This window comes from Lupinus angustifolius, chromosome LG02 (assembly GCF_001865875.1).
Source record: "Lupinus angustifolius cultivar Tanjil chromosome LG02, LupAngTanjil_v1.0, whole genome shotgun sequence".
NCBI lineage: Eukaryota > Viridiplantae > Streptophyta > Magnoliopsida > Fabales > Fabaceae > Lupinus > Lupinus angustifolius.
The window spans coordinates 18,847,327-18,870,598 of NC_032010.1; the positions used below are offsets into that span (position 1 = coordinate 18,847,327).

The following is a 23,272-nucleotide window of genomic DNA, read 5'->3' on the forward strand; positions in this document are numbered from 1 at the left end:
CCTTTAATAAAGACAAATGAGGGAAAACAATAAATAAAATATAAAAATGTAAAAAATATTATAAAAGAAGAAACATTTTATATTATATTTTATAATGAAATTCAGAGGGAATAATTGTTTTAAAACATTTGTATTAGAATGTGAAATGTCCATTATGTAAAAGGATTTGATCGTTGCAGATATTATTTAATATTTATCAGTATTGTTAGTCTGGATCCATTATCATCCGTAGATAGAGATGTGTTCTTGATCTTAATTTTTTTTAGATCTGTAATAATTCCTATTGGTATTCGGTACCACAGACTTCAAATGTCACTAACTTCACACACAAATAAATCATCCAAGTTCTGAAGACTGTACCAGATACTAACTACAAAATCTACATGATCATCTTTAGTTTAAATATAATAATTTCCCGCTTCCAATAATCCAATATAATTAGGTATGTGTGTCAGTTATATGTTTTTTAACAAAAAATTAATCACTTTGTACAGCTTTCCGAACAAACAATTAAGTGTTATGCATTGACAACTTCAGCTTTCTAAAGAAGCTGTTATCAATAGTTCAACTTCAAAGTGGAGGCATTCAAGTGACAGAGAAAGCTTCATATTTATTGGTTTTCAAAGCCATCAACTTCATGCCATGGTTATCTTAGTAGTAATCAGTCAAAACATATATATATAGAGTCTCACCCATTACAAATAATGACATACTAATATTTATTTGTAAAAAAACTTGGATCCTTTACTTATTTGATTTTTATTATGCTTCGTGAATACAGAAATATTTTGGCTAGAACTTAGAAGATAAGTATATTTCTAATCTTGTTTCTATAAATAGGTTTATACCATAGTGCCAAACATATTCCTATAATTCTTCTTCTTTAACCATTACCCTTACTTTATTAAAACTACAAGCCTTTGATTCATTCTAGATTCTTATACATACCCAGACAACATAATTAGATAATTATCTTTTCATAACATTTTTCCTTAAAAATGAAGAACTCAAGTAAACAGTGTCCACCAAACTCTTTTTCCAAGCTCAATTTCCTTTCCTATGTCCTCATTTTAGGCTTTGGTGTGACCATTGGCATTGTCATAAGCTCCCATCCTAAGCACTCTAACATTAATCTACAGTTTACTCAACTCTCACAAAATTCATCAGAGAAAATGCCATTGTTGTCACCACCATTGTTGCCACCAATACCACCACCGATAGCGGAACCGCTACCAATTGCAGTACCAAAAATATCGAATGTGGGTCATATACGATTGAAAGAGTTCACTGAGCCTCCATATGTGATGCATGATATGAGTGATGAAGAATTACTATGGAGAGCTTCAATGACTCCTAAGATTGATAAATATCCATATGATCGAGTTCCAAAGGTGGCATTCATGTTTTTGGTAAGGGGTCCTTTGCCTTTGGCTCCTTTGTGGGAAATGTTCTTCAAAGGGCATGAAGGGTACTACTCTATTTACGTGCATTCAGATCCATCTTACATTGCACCAAATCAGGAGAGTCCAGTGTTTCAAGGCAGGAGAGTTCCCAGTAAGGTTAGTTGCTTTATTCTTAATTACATTTTTACATTTACAACTACCATAATATGTTTCACGTTAGATATGCAAGGTGCTTTAATAGAAGGAACAAATATATTTGCTTATGTGTGTATGATTGCTATATATAGCCAATCCTAAACTCATATAAAATGTTAATGTGTGTTAGCTAGTTGATAGACTATGTATAATATGGATCAACGAAGTGATAATGTTAGGTTGTTGCACAGAAACAATGCTTTGTATCACATTGTTAAGGGGTATATTTGTAATAGTGTAGTTAGTTACTAATAGAATTGTGGAGGGAAAATTAGTTAGGAAAATGAGTTGTATAAGTAACTTGTAGAAGTTTAACATGTACGATTTCATTCACAATATATTCTTCTTGTAATTCTTGTATTTGTTTTGCATAATTCAATAAGAAAGTTCATATTCTATTCTTGTTTTCATTAGAATCTCTACCCTTATTCACTTAGGGTTTCGAAAGAGATGTTGAATTCTAGGGTGATACAATGCAGCATCACCCCTTATGATAGCCCTGTCATATTAGTAGGCAAAAAGGATAGTTCTTGAAGATTTTGTGTGGATTACAGGAAGTTGAATAAGGGTACTATTAAGGAAAAAATTTCTCTTCTCTTAGTAGATGATTTGATGGATGAGCTATATGGATCAACTATCTTTTCTAAGATTGATTTGAGAGTTGGCTATCATCAAGTTAGGATGGATCTTTTGGACATACACAAGACAACTTTCAGGACACATAGTGGTCATTTTGAGTACTTAGTCATACATTTTGGTCTAACCAATGCCCCTACTACATTTCAAAGCTTGATGAATTCTGTGTTCCAAGAATTTTTGAGAAAGTTCTTACTGGTGTTCTTTGATGATATACTCATATATAGCAATAACTTGGAGGAGCACCTTATTCATTTAGAAAAGGTTTTGGCTGTGATGAGGGAAAACAACTTGTTTGCTAAGCAATCAAAGTGCTATTTTGGAGTTCCTATAATGGAATACTTAGTCCATTTTATCTTAGTAGAAGGAGTTGTTACTGACCCTGCTAAGATCCAAGTTGTGCAAGGTTGGCCAATGCCTTCAACCATCAAACAATTGAGGGGGTTTTTGGGTATGGTTGTGTATTATAGAAGGTTTGTGAGAAATTATGGAGTAGTAGCCAAACCATTGACTGATATGCTCAGAAAAGAAGGGTTCCAATGGTACAAGGCAACTAAGCCTTCCTTCCAACAGTTAAAAAAACTACTATGCACTGCACCAGTATTAGCTTTGCATGATTTCTCTCAAGAATTTGTGGTAGAAGTTGATGCTTCTGGTCAAGGAGTATGGGTTGTCCTGATGCAATAACATCATCCAATTCCTTTCATCATTAGAATGTTGAATCAACATCAACAAACCTTATCAACTTATGAGAATGAGTTGGTGGTATTGGTGTTTGCAGTGCAAAACTAGAAACACTACTTGTTGAACATAAATTTCATCATTAGAACAGATCATAGAAGCTTGAAGTATATGTTGGATCAGAGGCTTACAAATACTTTCCAACAAAAATGGTTGATTAAGCTAATGGAGTTTGATTTTTCCATATAGTTTAAGCTATGAATGGATAATGTTGTTGCTGATGCACTATCTATAAGAGATGAAGTAGAATGCTTGGCATTAGTTGTTCATGACCTTCACTCTAATGTCATGGATATGATCAAATCAACTTGGGTCACTGATCCAGGACTTGTAAAGATTATGGCTCAGTTGTAGTTGGACCCAGCCTTGCACAAACATTACACTTGGATTGGGGTTGAGTTAAGGAGGAAGGGAAGGTTCGTAGTGGGACAAAATGCCACTCTCAGGCATGAATTACTCTAATGGTTCCACAACACTGCTGCAAGGGGCACTATAGTAGGAATGCAACAATCAAAAGGGTCAAGGTTGTCCTACAATGGAAATGGTTGAATAAGGACATCAAACACTTCATTCATCAATGTCTAGTGTGCCAGAAATGTAAATATGATATTGCTGCTTCTCTAGGATTAATGCAGCCTCTGCCATGCTCTAATCAAGTTTGGCAACACATCATTATGGATTTTATAGAATGACTTCCTAATTCTAATGGGAAGCAAGTCATATGTGTGGTGGTGGATAGACTTAGTAAGGTTGTCCATTTTATATGTTTGGCACATCCTTTCAGTGCTGGAATTATGACTCAGTCCTTTATGGACAATGTATTCAAACTACATGGTTTCCCTAATTCAATAACTATTGATAGAGATCTCATCTTTGTTAGCCAATTTTGGCAAGAGTTGATGGCTTTCCAGGGAGTTTAGCTCAACCTATCCACATCATATCATCCACAAACAAATGGACAGACAGAAGTGGTGAATAGATGCTTGGAGACTTATCTAAGGTGCATGTGTGCAGATTCTTCTTACCAATGGTCTATGTGGTTACCACTGGTTGAATGGTGGTATAACACTACATTCTATACTTCCATTCAAGCCACTCCTTATAAGGTAGTGTAAGGTCAACCTCCACCAGCCAATCTTCATTATCTGCCTGGCGAGTCTAAACTCTAAAGTCCAGTTGGTGGATAAAAGTTTAGCTAAAAAAGAATAGATGCTCAAGGTTCTCAAGTTTCACCTCATGAGAGATCGGAACAGGATGAAGCATGTGACTGATAGACATAGAAGTGATAGACAGATCAAGGTGGGAGATATGGTTTATGTCAAGCTTCAATCTTATAGAGAGGTTTATGTGGATGCAAGGGTGAGTGAGAAACTAGCTCCTAAGTATTTTGGACCATTTGTTGTCATAAACAAGGTTTGAGCAATAGCATATAAGTTGCAGTTGTTAAGTCATTGAAAGGTGCATGATGTATTCCATGTTTCACAGTTGATGAAGCATATAGGTCAGACCCTTACTACTTTTGCCATCTCTACCCAAACTTCTGAAGCCATTGCTAATAAAGAACTAGAGACAATCTTGGACAAAATGACTGTTAAGAAAAGAGGAAGGGTTGTAACTAAAGTTCTGGTTCAATGGAAGTATCACTGGCCAGAGGATGCTACATAGGAGTTTTACTTTGATTTGTGCAAACAATTTCCTCACTTTAATTCTTGAGGACAAGGGGGGCAATGTTAAGGGGTATATTTGTAATAATGTTGTTAGTTACTAATAGAATTGTGGAGGGAAAGTTAGTTAGGAAAATGAGTTGTACAAGTAACTTGTACTTAGTTTAACATGTACAATTTCATTCACAATATACTCTTCTTCTTGTAATTATTGCATAATTCAATAAGAAAGTTCATAACCTATTATTCTTTTCATTGGAATCTCTACCCTTATTCACTTGAGGTTTCGAATTACACTAGAATTCCTATCTTCTACAATCATCTATATCACACCCAAATATATTATCAAATGAGCAAGAGTGAACCATATGTAGTAAAACATAAGCATAGGTTGGTGCATTTGCGTGAACGATGTGAGTAAAGAAGATAGTTCACTGACCTAAGATGTGAATCATAACATAAAATATATACATTGTACTCTTACATGTAAATCAATGAAAATAATAGACATAATGGTTGGAGGGATGGTCAAATTTATGGTACTACAAGAAACTAAGTGGGTCGGCAAAATGCAAAAAAGTTAGATGATTTAGATTTTAAGTTGTGCTACATTAGTAAGACAAGATCAAAAAGTGGAGTGAGAATAATTATAGATAAAGAATGGAAGAATGATGTAGTGATGTAAAAAGAGTAAAAAATATGATTATAACACTAAAGTTTGTAGTAAATAAAGACATATTTAATGTGATTAGTGCTCATGCACCTCAAGTAGGACTAAAGGGACAGAGATTACATATCCCAAATGGTGTCTCACTCTCTATCCCAAGCTAATTAGAGAGTTACTTTTTATTACTTTTTGTTTTAAATTTTTTATCCACAAGTCAATATATGATTGGCTTGGGACAGAGAATGAGACATCATTGAAGACAGGTGATCTTCATCCAGACTAAAGGTACATCATAAGATAAGGTCGTGGGAGGATTTGAAAGGTTTATTCCAATGAATATTTTTAGGAAAATATGTTTTATATGAATGGGATCTCAATGGACATCTAGAGATGGATACTAGAGAGTATGAAGGCTTTCATGAGATTGTGACATAATGGAAGCAAATATGGAAGCTAAAGTTATTATAGATTCATCTTTATCTTTTGATTTTAAAGTAGATAATACATGTTTTAGGATGTAGGAGGAGCAACATATCACATATAAGAGTAGAGTGACATGCTCTCAAATCAATAACATTCTTATAAGGAAATTAGATATGAAGTTTTGCTTGGATTAAAGCTATACAAGGAAAGAGTTTAATGATCCAACATAGAATTTTGGTTATGAATATAAATGTGAAGAATAGAGTGGAGAGAAATATCAATATATAGTCCCAATAATTAAGTGGTGAAAATTTAAGGGAGAGGAATGAAAGAGCTTCCAAGTAAGGGTTTTGAAAAGCACAAGAAAATGCTAGTGATATATGGGATTAATTAGCCATAAGATTTAGGAAGATAGTAAAGGAAACATTGAGTGAATCTAGAGGCTTTGAATGAAATGGTAAATAATCATAATATTGTGACAAAAGCGTCCATGGCAACTAATACAACACAACTAAGAAAGTAGGGAATAATGAAAGTATTAAGTACAAATATTGAAAGTTGAAAATAATATATGACAACTAAGAAAGATATCAAAAAACTATGAGCAAAGCAAAAGATAGAGTGTATAATAAGTTATACAAATAGTTAGTTTGGAAGGGAGGGTCAAGAAGCGTCTATAGGTTTTCAAAGGATATGAAGAAATAAGACACTTGGACCAAGTGAAATACATTAAAGATAAAAATGGGAAAGTCTTCATAAAGAACAAAGATATTAAGGAAATATGGAAAACTATTTTCACAAACTTTTCAATAATTATCACGATTCTTTGCATTTTGGCAGGCTAAAAGAGAATCAAAATTAATATCTTCTTATCATAGAATTCGAGAGTTAGAGGTTAAATAAGCTTTGAAAATGATGAGAATGATAAAACATTTGGACTATATAATGAGTCTGAACAGTTCTAAAAGAGCATTAGAGCATCCACATTGGTTGTTCTTAAGGTTGTTCTTAACAAAATAAGAACATTCTTATTTTGTTCTTCGCTGTGATGTTCTTATTACTTGTGTTTTGTTCTTAAATAAGAACAAAAATAGCTAAATATGAACAATTCTTGTTGATGAGAGAAGAGCAATGAAAATATGCAATGCAAAAATAAATACATGCACAAACGTATCTAGAAACATAAAAAAAACCAGAATCATTACAAAAAATTAAAATTTTGAAGAAACGAAAATTAAAAAAAAAATCAAAGAACCCCAACTTTTCTTCCTTTAACGAAAATTCCACTAATTGCATGTTTGTCAACAGTTTGAAGGGTGAGTGGGGAGAAAGGTTTAAAGGGTTTGAGGAAGGTGAAGAAAACAGGTTTGAGGGAGGGGATGAAAACGGGATTGAGGGAGGAGATGAAAACGAGTTTGTGTGTGGCTGAAAAAATGAGGAAGTGAGGGAGATGGGGGAAGTGAAGAGATGGAGATAAGAAGATGGAGAAGTGAGAGAGAGACGTGGGGGTGTGGGGGAAGTAAAGGGATAGAGAGAAACTTTTAATAAATTATAACAATTTTTAATTTATTAATAAATAAATAAGCAATTATTCTTAATATTTTGCTATATTTATTGTAAAATATAAAAATGTGTGGTAAGTTGTGGGACTCAAATAATAATAAGAGTGATGTTTGTCATTGTGATGGAAAAATAAATATTGTTCTTATTTTATAGGGGTTATAATAAATTTTAAAATAATATGTGGGACCTAAATAATATTGAAAATTGTGTTCTCAATTGTAGATGCTCTTATAACACTCTTTAATTCATGTAGTCAATCAACATAGCAAGGGGAGAATAAAACAGAACACATAAGAGAATAATGTAAAGACATAATCATGAATTGAAGGAAGACATATTCAGTAAAATCATAGACATGAATTGAAGAAAGACATATTCAATAAAAACAGAAAATTCGTTGTCTTAAATCATATCTCAAAATATTATCTCGAAGCAATAAAAATATGTCATGCTGATTAAAAATTTTAAACATTCATTATTTTTTTCCTATGATGGCTTCATTGGTGTGAGACAAGATTTGAGACATCATTTGGGACAATAGATCTTTGTCCAAATAGTAATAATGTATAGTATGGTTGATCCAACATCATGTGTGTTCCCCTTGTGGAGGGACTAATCTCTAGAATTAGAATGGGTGTAATAGAAAATTATGTAGAGATCTAAATCATTTTCTGATTCTATACAATTGTCCACATCAATAGAGTACTAGTTTTGTTCTTTACTATTTTGCATCATGCTTCAAGCCAAACGTAAACACAAATAAGAATATGCAAGGGGGAATTTAATGAACTTAAATCTAATTGTATTCATTTGTAAAATAATTTCTTATGGTTGATGTTTGGTTGTAACAAATTTTAATTTTTTCACAAAGTAGATCATAGATTTATACATTCCCATAAACTTTCTCAATATGTGATTAATATTTAATATTATTGGTCATATATCATATAATGCAGATAGTAGAATGGGGCAAAGTAAACATGATTGAAGCTGAGCGTCGCTTACTTGCAAATGCACTTCTTGACTTCTCAAACCAACGATTTGTTCTCTTATCAGAGTCATGCATACCTCTCTTCAACTTCCACACAATTTATTCATACTTGATCAACTCTACTCAAAACTATGTTATGGCTTTTGATGACCCTGGTTCAGTTGGACGTGGAAGATATCCAAAACTTATGAATCCTAGCATCACTCTAAAACAATGGAGAAAAGGATTTCAATGGTTTGAAATGGGTAGAGACCTTGCCTTAGAAGTAGTATCAGACACAACATATTTCCCAATTTTTCAAAAGTACTGTTTAGGTTCATGTTATGCTGATGAACATTACTTGCCAACCTTTGTTAGCATCAAGTTTTGGGAGAGGAATTCAAACAAGAGTGTGACTTGGGTTGATTGGTCAAAGGGTGGACAACACCCAACAAAATATGTGAGACCAGAAGTTACTGTTGAGTTTTTGGAGAATTTGAGGAATAAAAAATGTCAGTATAATGGAGGTAACATAAATGTTTGTTTTTTGTTTGCTAGAAAGTTCTTGCCTTCTTCATTGACAAGGCTCATGATATTTGCCCCAAAGGTCATGCACTTTTAGTTCAGTAATATTATTATAGGTTCAAAGGCTAAGTCACCACTAACTCTAAGTCCAAGTGTAAATTGAATTTAATGTTTATATAGCACATGTTAGAGGTGCTAATGACCTTGGTTGATCCAATAAATGGGCTAAGATTAAAACTATTTTGTTCGTTGGGTTCTTAGAAATATGTTAGACATTATTTGTATAAAATTTAGATTTCAAGTGATGAGATGTTATATAATACATTAAAATTTTAAAAACAAGTTATACATCATAAGTTTATTTTATGTTGTGTTGACATGAAATACCCTTGTATATGGAGGTCCCATGGTTTCACTTGGATCAATTTTTGGTGCAATTCCTAATAAAATGATATGGTTTAGCTCTGATAATTTTGAAATCATATCTAGGAACCAAACCGAATCGATCATGAATGGTTTGGTTCAGTTTTACAATTTGCTTGTTTTTAAAAATACCATATTACTTCAAATTATATTTCATACGATATTGTTTGTTCATTTTAACTACTATTTTAGCTAAGAAACTAATATATAGAATCCAAAGTTTAAAACATAATTCATATGTATAATTGCATAACACAAATCAAAATAAGCCATATCTAGAAATTTGGGAAAAGATTAGTCCAATAAAAATACTGAAATAATGTTAAAATGTCAACATGTTCTTATATATTTGATTATCATAGTTACGTCCTCTCATTAGCAATATGTTCTTACTTCTTACGCTGCCTAAAAGGAAAAATGGTAAGACACTTATATAGCATTTCAAGTGCAATATCATATCTTTTATGATGACAAATATTTGTTTTGCAAATAAACTAGCAAATATTAAAGAATTAATACAAAGTTTGCAAGTATCCACAGTTGAAACATTTTTTAGCAAAATCGTCAAGATTTTATTCTAATTGTTGTATAGTGGAAGCAATTGTTGTACAGTGTTGGACAAAAAAAATTAAATAAAGTGCATAGAATAAATAGAAAATAAAACAACATACGAATTTGTTAACGAGATTAATCCAATTATACTTACATCTTCGGGAACGTTAAATGATTAACAATATATTTTTAGAGAATGAGAATTACAAAATCTAGCGCATTCATGGGCCCAAGGCCCATGAAGTGTTTCTAATTGGTGTTTATACGTGATGAACATTATAACAAGGGACTTGAGTAGTTGAGTCCAATATATATCATTGGTTTCTCTCATCCATTCTAATACTAGGTAATATGAGAATTCATACAATAGTATATTTTAAAGTATTCCAATATTCTCAACCTTTATTGAAATAGACAAATATCTTAATCATTAAGAAAACTATACAAGAATCTTCACCTTAGCAAATATCTTGCTCAATGTCTAACTCTCTTTAACAGATCCTCTACATAAAAGCCTAATCCCTTTCAACATAAGTCTTTCCGAATATTCTTGACGATGTTACCAAGAGTCAAACCCTCCAAACTTGTAGTGTATCTTCTCTTATTATCATATAACATAACACACAACTCTCCATTGCTAGGACACATTTTGATATTATGAAACTTCTATACCAAAGTTCACTATCTTCGATACTGAATAAAATGAACCATGGAGCTTCCTTGGAAAGCTTCAACTGATAACACCATTGTTTACTCTCGCAATCACAGTTCAAATGAATTATCATACTTTATCCTAAGAAGTATGCCCAAATCACACACCTTGTATCAATGCTAATCATTGTTTGTGTCACTCTATTTCATCCAAACCAATATCCATGTCACACCCTGCATCTCTACCAATATTTATGTTACATCTTGCTTCAATGACATTTCGTGTGTTTTTATGGATTCGCTAGCAATTAACATCATTCATCATAAAGTTGTAGACACACCATACGAATACTTCACTTCTCATCTTAAATGAGATCATTCTCTCCAACATCTAGAGATTTATTTATTGTCAATACCTAACTTAGTGCAAGAGTCCCTATCTCCACCTTGGTCTCAATCCAATACATGAAATTCTTGGGTTATGGATCTAACATAGATGTAGTCCCCATCACGGTCTCACCATGTTTCATTTTCTGTCAACTTATATGGTTTATTCTCGCCAGTGTTGCCCAATGGCAGCCATGGCGGATGATGGTAGCGTTTTTTGGGCTACCACCATTAGCCATTTGGAAATTTCCGCCATACGGCTGTCTCCGCCTGTTGCTAAAAAAAGCCGCCATGGCGGTGTGGCGGTGGCAGGACCATGGCGGTGATGGCGGAACTTTCACTTTTTGGACATTTTTAAAAAATATTAGGGCTGAGATGTGTTTTTTTGGACCCATTCATGAGTTAAAAATTAAAACCCTAGCCTTTCTATTTTTGCATCTTCTATCTATTGCCTTTCTCTCTCAAAATTGTCTCCACTGCCATTGTCGCAGCCACTACCACCATTCATAGGTTTGTTAACTCCTTTTCATTGTTTTTCTTTTTCCTTATTTTTATTTTTCTATTTTTTCTTGTTTTCTCATCTCTTCATCTATTTTTTAATTTTTTTTTCTAATTTACATTTTTTTCAGATTTTTTTGTCCAATTTTTTTTCCCGTTTGCTTTTTTTTCCTTTTCCAATTTTCTTTTTTTTTTGCATTTTGCTTTATCATAAATTCATATTAGTTATCACATTATATTTTCCAACAATATTGTAATTATGAATTATTATATTCAATTTCACCTAATATATTGCAATTCATCACTTAAATATGTTATTTGCACTTTTGTAGTAACTATTCATAATGTCCAACCAAAGTCAATCATCTTCAACTACTGGAAGGTTGTGAGATGTTGGTTGGAAATATTGTACACCACTAATAGAAAAAGACACAAACAATGTGATCTGTAATTTTTGCTCTAATACCTATAGAGGAGGAAATACTAGATTGAAGAATCATTTTATGGGAAAGTCGAGCAATGTTAAGACATGTACTGAGTGTCCCAAGGAAGTTCGAGAAGAGCTTTGGGCAATTTTCAATGAAAAACAACATCAGGATGCTGCAACATATCAAAGGGTTGTGCAAGATACTAGGGATATATTGGGTGATAGTGATCAACATGCACTCAATGAAGGCCTTGAAGAAACCACACAAACAATCAGCAGTGTTGTTGGGAGGAAGAAGAAAGGCCATATAGATCTTTTTTATAGAAAGCTAGAGACTACAAGTAAGTAAGAGAAATTGTGCCAATCAAATATAAAAGAGGCTATAGACAAAAAAGTTGTGCGACGGGTCCACCAATTCATAGCTCGATTTTGGTATCAAGCGGGTCCCCCTTTCCATTTGGTAAGGTTGGACAGCTTCCGTGAAATGCTTGAAGCTATCGGAAAGTTTGGACCACATTTGCCACCTCCAACCTACTATGCTATGAGAGTCTCACTCCTACAAATGGAGGTAAATTACACAGAAGATTTAATGAAGGATCATAAAGTGCAGTGGGAAAGATTTGGATGCTCTATCATGTCTGACACTTGGACTACAGGGACAATGTTCATCAACTCTGTGGATGGGTCTGACTTTATAAAAACCGGCGATAAAATATTTGAGTTGCTTGATGCTGTTGTGGAGGTCGTTGGAGAAGAAAATATTATGGAAGTTAACAGACAATGGGAGCAACTATGTTCTAGCTGGTAAGATGTTGGAAATGAAAAGACGAAAAATTTATTGGACCCCATGTGTAGTACATTGTATAGATTTGATGTTGGAAGATATCGGAAAGCTTCTTTGGATCAAAATGACAATCAAAAGGGTTATCTCTCTTGTTGGCTTCATTTACGGCCATTCAAGTACTTTGAGTTTGATGAGACACTTCACAAAGAAGAGGGAGTTGGTGCAACATTCTTTCTATATTTGCTTGTTTTTTAAAATACTATATTACTTCAAATTGTCCAAAGAAACCAAATGAAATGAAGCAACAAAAATTGTGCTCATGTCAAGCTTTTGGAGGAATGCAACATATACAATGAAGGTTATGGGACCTCTTGTGAAAGTGTTTCGGTTCGTGGATAGTGAGAAGAAGGCAACCATGGGATTTATTTATGATGGTATAGATAAGGCTAAGGAGGCCAATATAAAGGTCTTCAATGAGAAGGAGAATAAATACAAGGATGCCTTTAAGATCATTGATGAAAGATGGAATTGTCAGCTTCATCACCCATTACAAGCGGTTGGTCACATGCTAAATCTGGAATATTATTATGCAAATTGCAATATGGAATTTAACCCTGAGATTATAGTGGGTTGCATGTTTGCCTTCATAAGTTTGCACCCAATACACAAACATAATTAATGATGTTGAAGGAGGTGCAAACATATAAAGATGGTAGTGGAATATTTGGATCATCCACAGCTATAGCCATGAGGACAGAAATGACACCAGGTAAGAAATAAATTATTTTTGTTTTACAAAATATGTTGTTATATTTAAGTCAATTGCTTAACAAATTAATTGACCTTTGTAGCTGTATGGTGGAAAACGTTTGGTGCATCATCCCCAAATTTACAACAATTAGCTATACAAATCTTGTCTTTGACTTATAGTGCATCGGGTTGTGAACGCAATTGGAGTGCTTTTGAACAAGTAATTATTTACTTACTTTCCTTTTGGGTTTACCTTGAAAAAATTATAAGTGTCTCATCTTAGTTATTTATTGGAATGTTGCAGATTTATACCAAGAAAAGGAATAAGCTTGATATTAAAAGAATGATTTGGTCTATGTTAAATACAATCAAGCATTGAAGTGAAGATATAACATCAAGGATGAAGTTGACTCAATCTCCCTTATTGACATTTATGAATGTAATTAGGGATGACAAAACGGGCATTGTCCATGGGCACGGCCGCATAGCCCACATTTTTTAGCGGGCAGGGCATAGAAATTTTGCCCATTTTCCCGTTTTGCCCGCTAAGTTTGTGGGCATTTCCGTTAGGCCCGCGGGCGGCCCATAAACATAATTTAAGGAAAAAGTAAGAAAATTTTAAATAAGTTATGATGTAATATGATTTTTAATCCCTAAAAAAATTGTAATCTAATGTGATTTATTAAACTTCATATAAAATATCAAAAATTTTGTTAATTTTTTATCTTCAACTACTTTATTTAATTTCATTTCATTTATTATATGAATTTTTTTTATTTTTTTAAATTATTTAACAATGCCCGTGAGCCGCCCGCAAGCCTGTTAGCCCGTTTAAAACGGGCAGAACATTGAATTTTGTCCGTTAACCAATGCGGGCATGCCCGCGCCCGCTTAAATTTTTGCGGGAGCGGGCTAAACGGGTCGGACGGCCCTTTTTGCCATCTCTAAATGTAATGAATGACTTGTTGGGGAGATGGATAGTGATGATGATGAAGGTGGAAATGAGAGGGTTTTTTAATATGATGATGATGATCTACAATGAGATGATGTTTATAGCGCTTTAGGGATTGGCGAGCATAGAATGAGTACAAGGCGTCAAAAAATAAAGAACCCTATACTTATACGTTCAAGAGGAAAATCTAAGAAAGATAAGGGTGGTTCTTCATCATCTAAAAAAGGTAAAGAGAAAATACTTGAAGAAGTAGTTGAAGAACTAGATGAAGAAGTAGATGAATGAGTAAATGAAGAAATGGACGATGGACAAAGTGAAGAAAAAGCTGCAACTTTTGAATGTAATGACTCACATGAAGAAGTAATTGAAGGATATGTTGCTAAGTTTGCATATGTGGAGGATGATGTTGGGGAGGAATAGGATATTTAGAAAATTAAATCTTTTGCATTTTATATTTGTATTTTCCTTTGATTTTTAGTTGTGAATGTTGACAAGACTTATTAATATTGTTTATGTTACTTTTTAGTGATCTTATGAAGTTACGAGACATTAATATTTAATGGTTTTTATTAAACTTTATGTTATTGTTTGTTTTTTGTGTTATTGTATTTATTATTTTATTTTTCCTATTATATTATATTTTTTATTTATTTTTTCAACCGCCATGATGATGTCCGCTATTTGCTCGCAATGCCTTTATGGCTGAATTTTGGCAACTGCCATGGGCCGCCATCCGCCATGGGCAACACTGATTCTCGCACACTTCCTTTGACAGATTTGTACAATCAACACTTCATTCATCATTCTTTGCCACAATTCAAAGTTAACAATTCCAATAAACTTCTCCATTATGAATCTGATGTATAGGTTAAGAATCATCTATCAATTGACTCTGGTACTAATTGTTGATGCAATGGAAACGACCGTTGTGTAATGTTGACCATAAACAATCAATTAAAGTGAAAAGAATTAAAAAAGGGAAAATAGAACTTGTTATCTAGGTTCATCTAATTGTGCTTACGTACACAAGATTGTTGAACGACCATCAAGATATTATTATAGAATGAGGATTACAAGTTCTAACACACTCATGAACATATTTCTAAGTGGAGCACATTATAATAAGGAACTTAGTCCAATTTATAGCGTTGATTTGTCTTATGCATTCAAATACTAGGCAATGTGAGAGTTCATACAATAGTATATTCATGCATCTCAACACGAGTAAAAGGGGACCTTTAATTATTAATATATTTGGTACACTATTGATTATAAGGTACACTATTATTGACATATGTGGCTATTATGCTTCATAATATGGATATATATCAATTCCAAGTTTATATATTTATTCAAGTTTTCCAATATCAAAATTTCAAATCAAATAAGCAATTTTTTGTGAAGAGTAAAAAATAATAATCTTTCTTGCATTATAGAAAAAAGGTTGAGTAACATGTTAAATCAATTGTGATTACTCTTTAGGAAGCAAGCAAATTCATAAATATATCAATTCTAGAAAAAATAATAATTTTTAAATTTCCACAAGAACAATATCACATAAATAACAAGTCAATTACAATTGTGATGACAAATTTAGTTTTTATAAGCACAAGACAACAATAAAACTAACTAGAAATAATTAAAACTTTCATATGGTATATTAATAATAAAATTAATATATTTAAAGGAGTCAAACTCCAAATCTAAATTATATTTTAGTCAATATGATATTTCATTAAATAATAAAAATATTTTTAATATATGAATCGATTAGAGCGATTCCCAATTAATATATTTCCTTTATTTCATATTTTTTGATTAGGTTAGTTCGACCCCATCAGTATTCGGTTTAAACTGGAACCACTTACACTACTACTTGTGTATATAACAAAGATTTTGTTTAATGTAAAAAGAACTTATTGGTATAATTTATTTTATAAATATAACCATTGAATTATATTTAGCTCAAATTCAACTAATTTCTCAATTTTAAGCTTGAAATCCAACATAAATTATCATATTGATAAGCGAAGGACTACTAGAACTAATTTCAAGTTTATAAGTTCATTTTAAGTATAACTTATAATTTTACATTAAGAAAATAATGAAGTTCTAAAAGAATATTATTCAAATTCCAATCTCAATAAATATTTGCCATCTCTGTGTTCAAACTTTATTAACAAATGAATGGTAATAAATATAATTTATCATAAAATTGACCAATATAAAATTGTATGTTTAACTTTGATACATTATTAGTATAATTTTTTCTATATCATAAACCAAATTTAAATATAAACTAAAAGTATTTTAATTACATATCATTTCATATTAAACATGAAAGCCATCACTATAAAGAAGTTTGAAGTGAAGAGATAAATTGTTTTGAGATGTAAAAATAATTTAGGTTAGTGAATAGGGAGAAAATTTACATATTCCAAGAGTTAATTAAAAAATTTATTTCATATTTTAATTATATATTATAAGAAATATAATAATTTAAATTAGTAAATAAATCTATATTATTAATTTTTTATAAAATAAATAATTAAAATATGAAATATTATTTTTTAAGATATTCTGATCTCGCGCGTGACCCTATTCCACACGCACACGCCTACTCAGAATCCCAGAACAAAAAGAGATAGATACATAGGCATCAACCTCTGATTCAAAATTAGGGTTTGACACAGAGAGAAAATCCAAATCTCAAACCCAAACCAATCGAATCATGCCGAAGAACAAGGGAAAGGGAGGAAAAAACAGAAAGAGAGGAAAGAACGAAGCTGATGATGAAAAAAGAGAGCTAGTTTTCAAAGAAGACGGTCAAGAATACGCTCAAGTTCTTCGCATGCTCGGTAACGGTCGATGCGAAGCCATGTGCATCGACGGAACGAAGCGACTCTGCCATATCCGTGGAAAGATGCACAAAAAGGTTTGGATCGCCGCCGGTGACATCATCCTCGTCGGTCTCCGTGATTATCAGGATGATAAGGCTGACGTCATCCTGAAATACATGCCTGATGAGGCTAGGCTTCTTAAGGCTTATGGTGAGTTGCCTGATAATACTAGGCTTAATGAAGGGATTGGTGGTGGTTTGGACGAGGAGGATGATGCTGATGGTACTGATTATATCGATTTTGAGGATGAAGATATTGATAAAATCTAAGTTTTTTTTTTTAGTTTGTTGAAGCTACATATATGGCTGTTACTTTGATAATGATTATTATTGTTGCTATGATTTAATTTTGCTTGTGTTGCTCTCTTTGTTTTTTGTTTGTTGTGTTTTGTTATTTAGGTCAATCATATGCTTTATGTTATACATAGAATGTCCTAGGTAAGGATAAAAGGTGCAGATTGCATTAGTTAGGCTATAGTAAACATCAAACTTTGTCTAACCTGTATAATATGGATCAATTATGTGAAAATGTTATATGATAGAGCATTATGGTGTCGTTTAATTCATATAGTCTACTTCACCTAGTGAGATTAAGGCTAGGATGTTGTTGTTATATAGCATCGTGTATCGCCTTATCACACTTTAAAAGCTAACTTTGTTGTTATACATCCCGGTGTCATAATGGCACTTAATGAATGTTACAAGAACGTATCTTTGGTTCCACAAATACTTACTGCATAAAAGATGGTAGGATCTCGCTTGAAGTATAGTTTGGGCATGTGGAGAGAAAACCTGTAGAAGTTGTAGTAGGGAGAGTAGATCATATAGTGGGTAACCCAATTGCTATAGGTAAAGGGGGATCAATAAAAAACTATAAGTGAAACTATTAAGAAGAATTTAGATGGTTTGTCTATAGGTGTGATGTATGATAGGAGATTATAGTACTATTTGATCTATATAGTCATTTAAGCACCAGTTGTCTAATGTTAAGTACCCTACCATGGTACCAGGACTTGTTTCCTGGATGGTGCAATTAGGGCCCCAGTTAGCAGGAATTAGTAAAAGGTTTGGCTGTTGTATTGACTTAAATGTTATGGTTGGTACATCAGTTCTAGTGTTGTTCTTTATTGTCACATGTTGTCCTATGAGAGAGAACTTGGTTGCTTTGATGACAGAACTGCATACACTTGATAGTATTTTTTCCTCTTAGGGCGTTGGCATGAGAATAAAGACATTCGACATAGTATTGATTTTATTTAACTGATGAAAATGTGTTTTTGACCTGTCCTGGGATATTCTGTGTTTGTTTCCATTGGGCCGAGCATGGGAAGGGTTAAGCATGCCCCTCACCCGTCCCTAAATATTGGCCGTGTCAATTTTTGAACCCCAATCCGTCCCTAATTAGGATGGAACAGGTCCAAAAGAAGACGGACAAGATAGGGACGGGTCCGGGTTGAAAAAAGACAAAATGACAAATGTAATTTTTTTTTTCTTGAATCTTTAAGCATGTATAATCAAAATTATCACTATCTACATATAAACTCAATTAAAACCTGCATTCCACATACACCAGTATATAAACTATAAACCATAAATTGCATCCTTTGAACTAAAAATATATCACAATCACGTGATTGAAAAATTATAGAAGACATTGAAAATCACAGAACAATTTAAACTGTCAAATGTCAATATAAGTTGAAGTGTTCTTGTAAATGATAAAAAATACATGAGACTTGAAGGATAAAAGATGAAGAAGACGGGTTGAAGGCTATTGAGTATTGGCAATCAGGGGTAATAATATAAGCATAAGCAATTTCAAAGAGGAAAAATAAACAATGGAGAAGAAAAAAATAATTAACTCTTAAGTGTCGTATTGTCTTTTACTCTCATCGTAGTAGTCCGTCAAGAGAATTAAACATGAAAAAAATGGTAAGGAATAAAGATCATATAAGTGGTATGAATATGTTGTGTGAGATTGTAGGTATTTGAGTTATGTGAGCTAAATATAATGGATATTGATAGATACTTATTCAACTATTCTTGATATATAACTATAAGGGACGGGTCAGGTGACCAAGATATAGATCTGAACTCGTCCTTTTTTTACGACAGGTCTATCCTTTTAACGGGATATGTTCTTTTTATTTATTTGAACGAGTCAAACTCATCCATAAGTCATTGGATTAAGATAAGTCTACTAGTTGGGTTGAGTTTTAATGAGTAGAACCAATGTGACCTTTTTTCATAAAAAGATAGAGGCCTTCATTTCTTTTTCTATAAATACATATCTTGGAACATTATGTATTTTTTTCAGTGTTGTTAAAACCGTACTGATTATCAAACCGGTCAGGGTACTGATATAGTGGTATGGTTCAGTAATTAAACCACATGTCGGTTAAACCGGACATACCTACTTATATTTATATATATACAAATCTACAACAAAAAAATTCCAAATAGGTAAATACTCAAATTTATAATCCATATTCATAATCTACTCAAAATTCACATAAACAAACAACTTTAAGTCTTTAACAAATTCAAAGTCTAAATTACAAAACATATATCAATCCAAGAGTATCACTTAACAACCGCAAAATATAAATAAATGACACAAGTTCACAACTCACTCTACAAAACAAATAAATTTGGAGTTTTAACATTTAACACCAATGAGTCAAAGTTGTCTCATATCGATATTATATTTTTTTACCAAATCCTATCTTTAGACAATACTCTAAGATTACACAAATGTCACTGAGATTACATACAAATGTTAGGAACCAAAAAGTGTAATCTAAGTATGCCTTGGAAGCATGTGCCTTGAAGTGTTGAAGAAGGGTTGGAAAGATGGGTCACATTGTAATGGATTTTTAAGTTTTTTTTTCAAAAAACAAATATGTGTATAAACCGGTCAGTTTAGTCAAATACCGGCCGGTTCACCGGTTTTGATCGATTTGATCAGTTTTTGACCGGTTTTGATACTTGATCGGTTCAACATCTGTATCGTACCAGTTAGGGTCCGGTTCATCGGTTTTCTTATTGAACCGGCCGATACGGTACGGTTTTTACATCATTGATTTTTGTAACATAGAAAGGTGACCCCTCATCCAATCTAGGAAGAAAAAAAGAACTAGATGAAGATCATATTCATTGGCTATTACTTGTTGGATTCATTTAAACAAAGCAAAATGTATATCAAGGTACACATTTCAAACTAATAATTTTAATCTTCTCAATCTTAGTATAAATTACTATAATATTATGAGTAAGGTACTAGTAATACTATTCATAAAAAAATCTTTAAAATCTAATGAAAATTGAACATATAATGCTTTCTTTCTAAAACTTATGATTTTAATTGCATATTTATTATAATATAGTCTGAAAATTTTGTACAAACACCTAAATTATATTATAGTAATTAATTTTAGACTATCTTAAATTATTTTATAAAGAATAACTAAGATATATTTGGATATTGAGAGAATATCAATATTATATTTTGAGTTTTGTTAGATTATCTTAGTAGATATTTTAGTATTGAGTTATTTTGTTTTATAATTTGTTTTATTTTCTAATTAGGAGTGTAGTACTAGTATAAACACATATTATTCTTACAATATTACATCTTTTGTATCAAAATTATATCATCACATATTTAATACAATGTACTGTTTTTATCATTCTCTTTTCTCCTTGTATACTTTAATCTTATAATTTCAACATTTTACATGAAAATAGTACAACGTTTTATACATGTAATTGCCCAAGTTTCAAGCTCTTACAAAATAATTGTTGATAAAGCTTCCTAGACATGAGAGTATTGTGTTAATATTACAAAAATGATAAAGTGGTAATAAATTAAAACTCACCAGCTAATTTGCAACCCTAGCCAATCCATTGCCTATAATAAGCATTCTTCATATTTGAAGGTGCATAGCTTTCACCTCTCATAAGGGTACTGCCCTTACCTAAGTCCTAGTTGGCCACATGTGATGACCAACTCATTCTTTTCCATTGACCAGCTATAAACAGATAAAAAAACAATCTAGTTACATAAATAGAACTTTTTTATCTTCAAAGAATCTAATAATTAATTATGGCAACAAGTCAATAACAAAAATTAATACAACATCACCAACTTTTGAAAAGTTCCATACCCTTTTTCTTTTCATATGCTGACCAATGTCATTAGAATACAACTTTTTTTTAACACATTTCATCCTCTCATTTCTCCACAAACATATTCTTCCACATATACCTCTGATTTATAGGCACAATAAACTCAAATAGCATATTGACTTACATATAAACAATAGTTGAAAAGTCAGACATGTAACATCATTTGTTTTTGTAACCAATATCACTTTGTATAAGGTGGTACAGGTTTACCTTCTAAACCAAATCCATAAAGTTACTGCACTACATTGCACCATTCTTCTTCAAAGACTTGGCTGAAGAAGGAATCTGATTATCTTGTTTGCATATAAGAAGAAACTCATGTAGGAAAAAGGGTAGAAAAAGAAAGGCAAGTGTTTTAAGGAGATTCTGTTTTACCTTCTCAACCAAAGGTTATATGCAATTGTGTTTCTTTTTGTGCCACAACTTTGGTTGGTGAAGGAGTCCAATTGTGTGAGTTTCCTTAATATTTGTCTCTCTATAAGCAAATTACAAGAAAAGAAAGACAAGTTTGTGGTGAGAAATTATTTCCCTTTCACTCATTATGAGTAGTGAAAAAAATGCATCATATATACAATGGGTTTGGATCATCAATGGATCTCTATGAAAACCATTCAAGTATTCAACATTAAGAGACTTCAGAATAAGGCTTATGAGATGAAATTCATGGGGCTAAAGCTACAAAGATGGTGTCAAGTTACATGGATAATTGTATCTTTATTTCTATCATCTTTAATTGAAGGCTCAAACACTTATGATCATGATTCATTAGATGACTTTCTTTGCAAGCATGCTAACAAAGAGATAGAAAATCCTAGAACAGGAACTTTCTATAATATTTCCCTTCCTTCTAACTTCACAGGCATGGAAGTTTCGATTGTTCGATTGCGCACCGTCTTTTTCTTGTTAAGAGGAGTGAATCATAGTGTCTTCAATGTTCCACAAAGGGTTGTGCCACAGCCTAATAGGAAGAGAATGGCTATAGTATATGAAAACTTGGGTAATTGGTCTTCTCATTACTATAATGTGCCTAACCACACAATGGTAGCACCAGTTTTTGGTATTATACCTTACACTTCATCAGAAACAACATTGATAGATTGTGAGAAAATGAACCTTATCATACAAGGAGACCCCATCAGAATTCAGTTTCCTCATGTTAGGCCACATGCAAAAAATGTAGCACCAATTTGTGTGAAATTTGGTGCTGATGGGTCAGTGGAATTCAGCAACATGACTAGGCCATATGTGTGTGAAGCTATGAGCCAAGGGCACTATACTCTTGTAGTTCCATCAACAAAATCTGATACACAGAGCAAAGGGTTTAATATATGGTGGGTGTTAGGATTTGTGATAGGTTTTGTTGGGTTGGTAATGGTGGTTTTGGTGGTGATAATTTTAGTTAAAGTGGCCAAGAGGAGAAAAATAAGAAAAATGGAGAAAATTTCAGAAGGGGATGAGGCTTTTGATACATTCTGGATTGGAGAAAGTAAACTACCATTAGCTTCAACTAGGAGAACTCAACCAGTTCTTGAGAATGATGATGTTGCTCCTGCTTAATTGGTTCTCCAATTTCCACATTCCTTTATTTTGTAGTATTAACTTAATGCAAATGAATAGAGGGTGAATTTGACACAACCGTAAAGTTATTGCTTAGTGAACATGAAGTCATGAGTTCATATATTGGAAACAGTCTTCTCAATTGTGGGGTAAGACCATGTATATCTACCCTCTTTAGATTTCACTATTGAGAGTTTTGTAAGGTGAGTTGCTCTTTATTCTTAATGCAAATGAATCAGTACAGAATTGTTGTTTGTTTTGAGCTAGATACTCATCAACAAAACAAAAGCAGCAAAAAAAAAACAAATTTATCACTTTGATGAAAGAGGGCATGGTCTTTGTTTTGGTATTAAAGATTTATCATTTTGATGAAAGAGCAGCCTTAATTTTCTTGTTCAGACCAAAAAGGTATTGTCT

The 23,272-nt window shown here is 32.5% G+C and overlaps 3 protein-coding genes across 3 annotated transcripts; all 3 read left to right on the plus strand.

Moving 5' to 3' along the window:
- On the plus strand, positions 809 to 8,981 carry LOC109337624. Its single transcript, XM_019574640.1, has 2 exons — positions 809 to 1,559; positions 8,249 to 8,981. The coding sequence occupies exons 1-2, from the start codon at positions 999 to 1,001 to the stop codon at positions 8,882 to 8,884; spliced, it is 1,197 nt and encodes a 398-aa protein (XP_019430185.1). The 5' UTR covers positions 809 to 998; the 3' UTR covers positions 8,885 to 8,981.
- LOC109337633 (eukaryotic translation initiation factor 1A-like) lies at positions 16,821 to 17,489 on the plus strand. Its single transcript, XM_019574651.1, has one exon. It carries the CDS (start codon positions 16,943 to 16,945, stop codon positions 17,378 to 17,380), a length of 438 nt encoding a protein of 145 aa, XP_019430196.1. The 5' UTR covers positions 16,821 to 16,942; the 3' UTR covers positions 17,381 to 17,489.
- LOC109337643 lies at positions 21,616 to 22,934 on the plus strand. The gene has a single exon (XM_019574659.1). The coding sequence runs from the start codon at positions 21,872 to 21,874 to the stop codon at positions 22,853 to 22,855; it is 984 nt and encodes a 327-aa protein (XP_019430204.1). The 5' UTR covers positions 21,616 to 21,871; the 3' UTR covers positions 22,856 to 22,934.

Excerpts from the sequence above, each read along its gene's own strand:
- LOC109337624 (XM_019574640.1), top strand. The coding sequence starts at position 999 with ATGAAGAACTCAAGTAAACAGTGTCCACCAAACTCTTTTTCCAAGCTC. Across the intron at positions 1,560-8,248 it reads GCAGGAGAGTTCCCAGTAAG|ATAGTAGAATGGGGCAAAGT; the intron begins GTTAGTTGCTTT and ends CATATAATGCAG.
- LOC109337633 (XM_019574651.1), top strand. The coding sequence starts at position 16,943 with ATGCCGAAGAACAAGGGAAAGGGAGGAAAAAACAGAAAGAGAGGAAAG.
- LOC109337643 (XM_019574659.1), top strand. The coding sequence starts at position 21,872 with ATGGGTTTGGATCATCAATGGATCTCTATGAAAACCATTCAAGTATTC.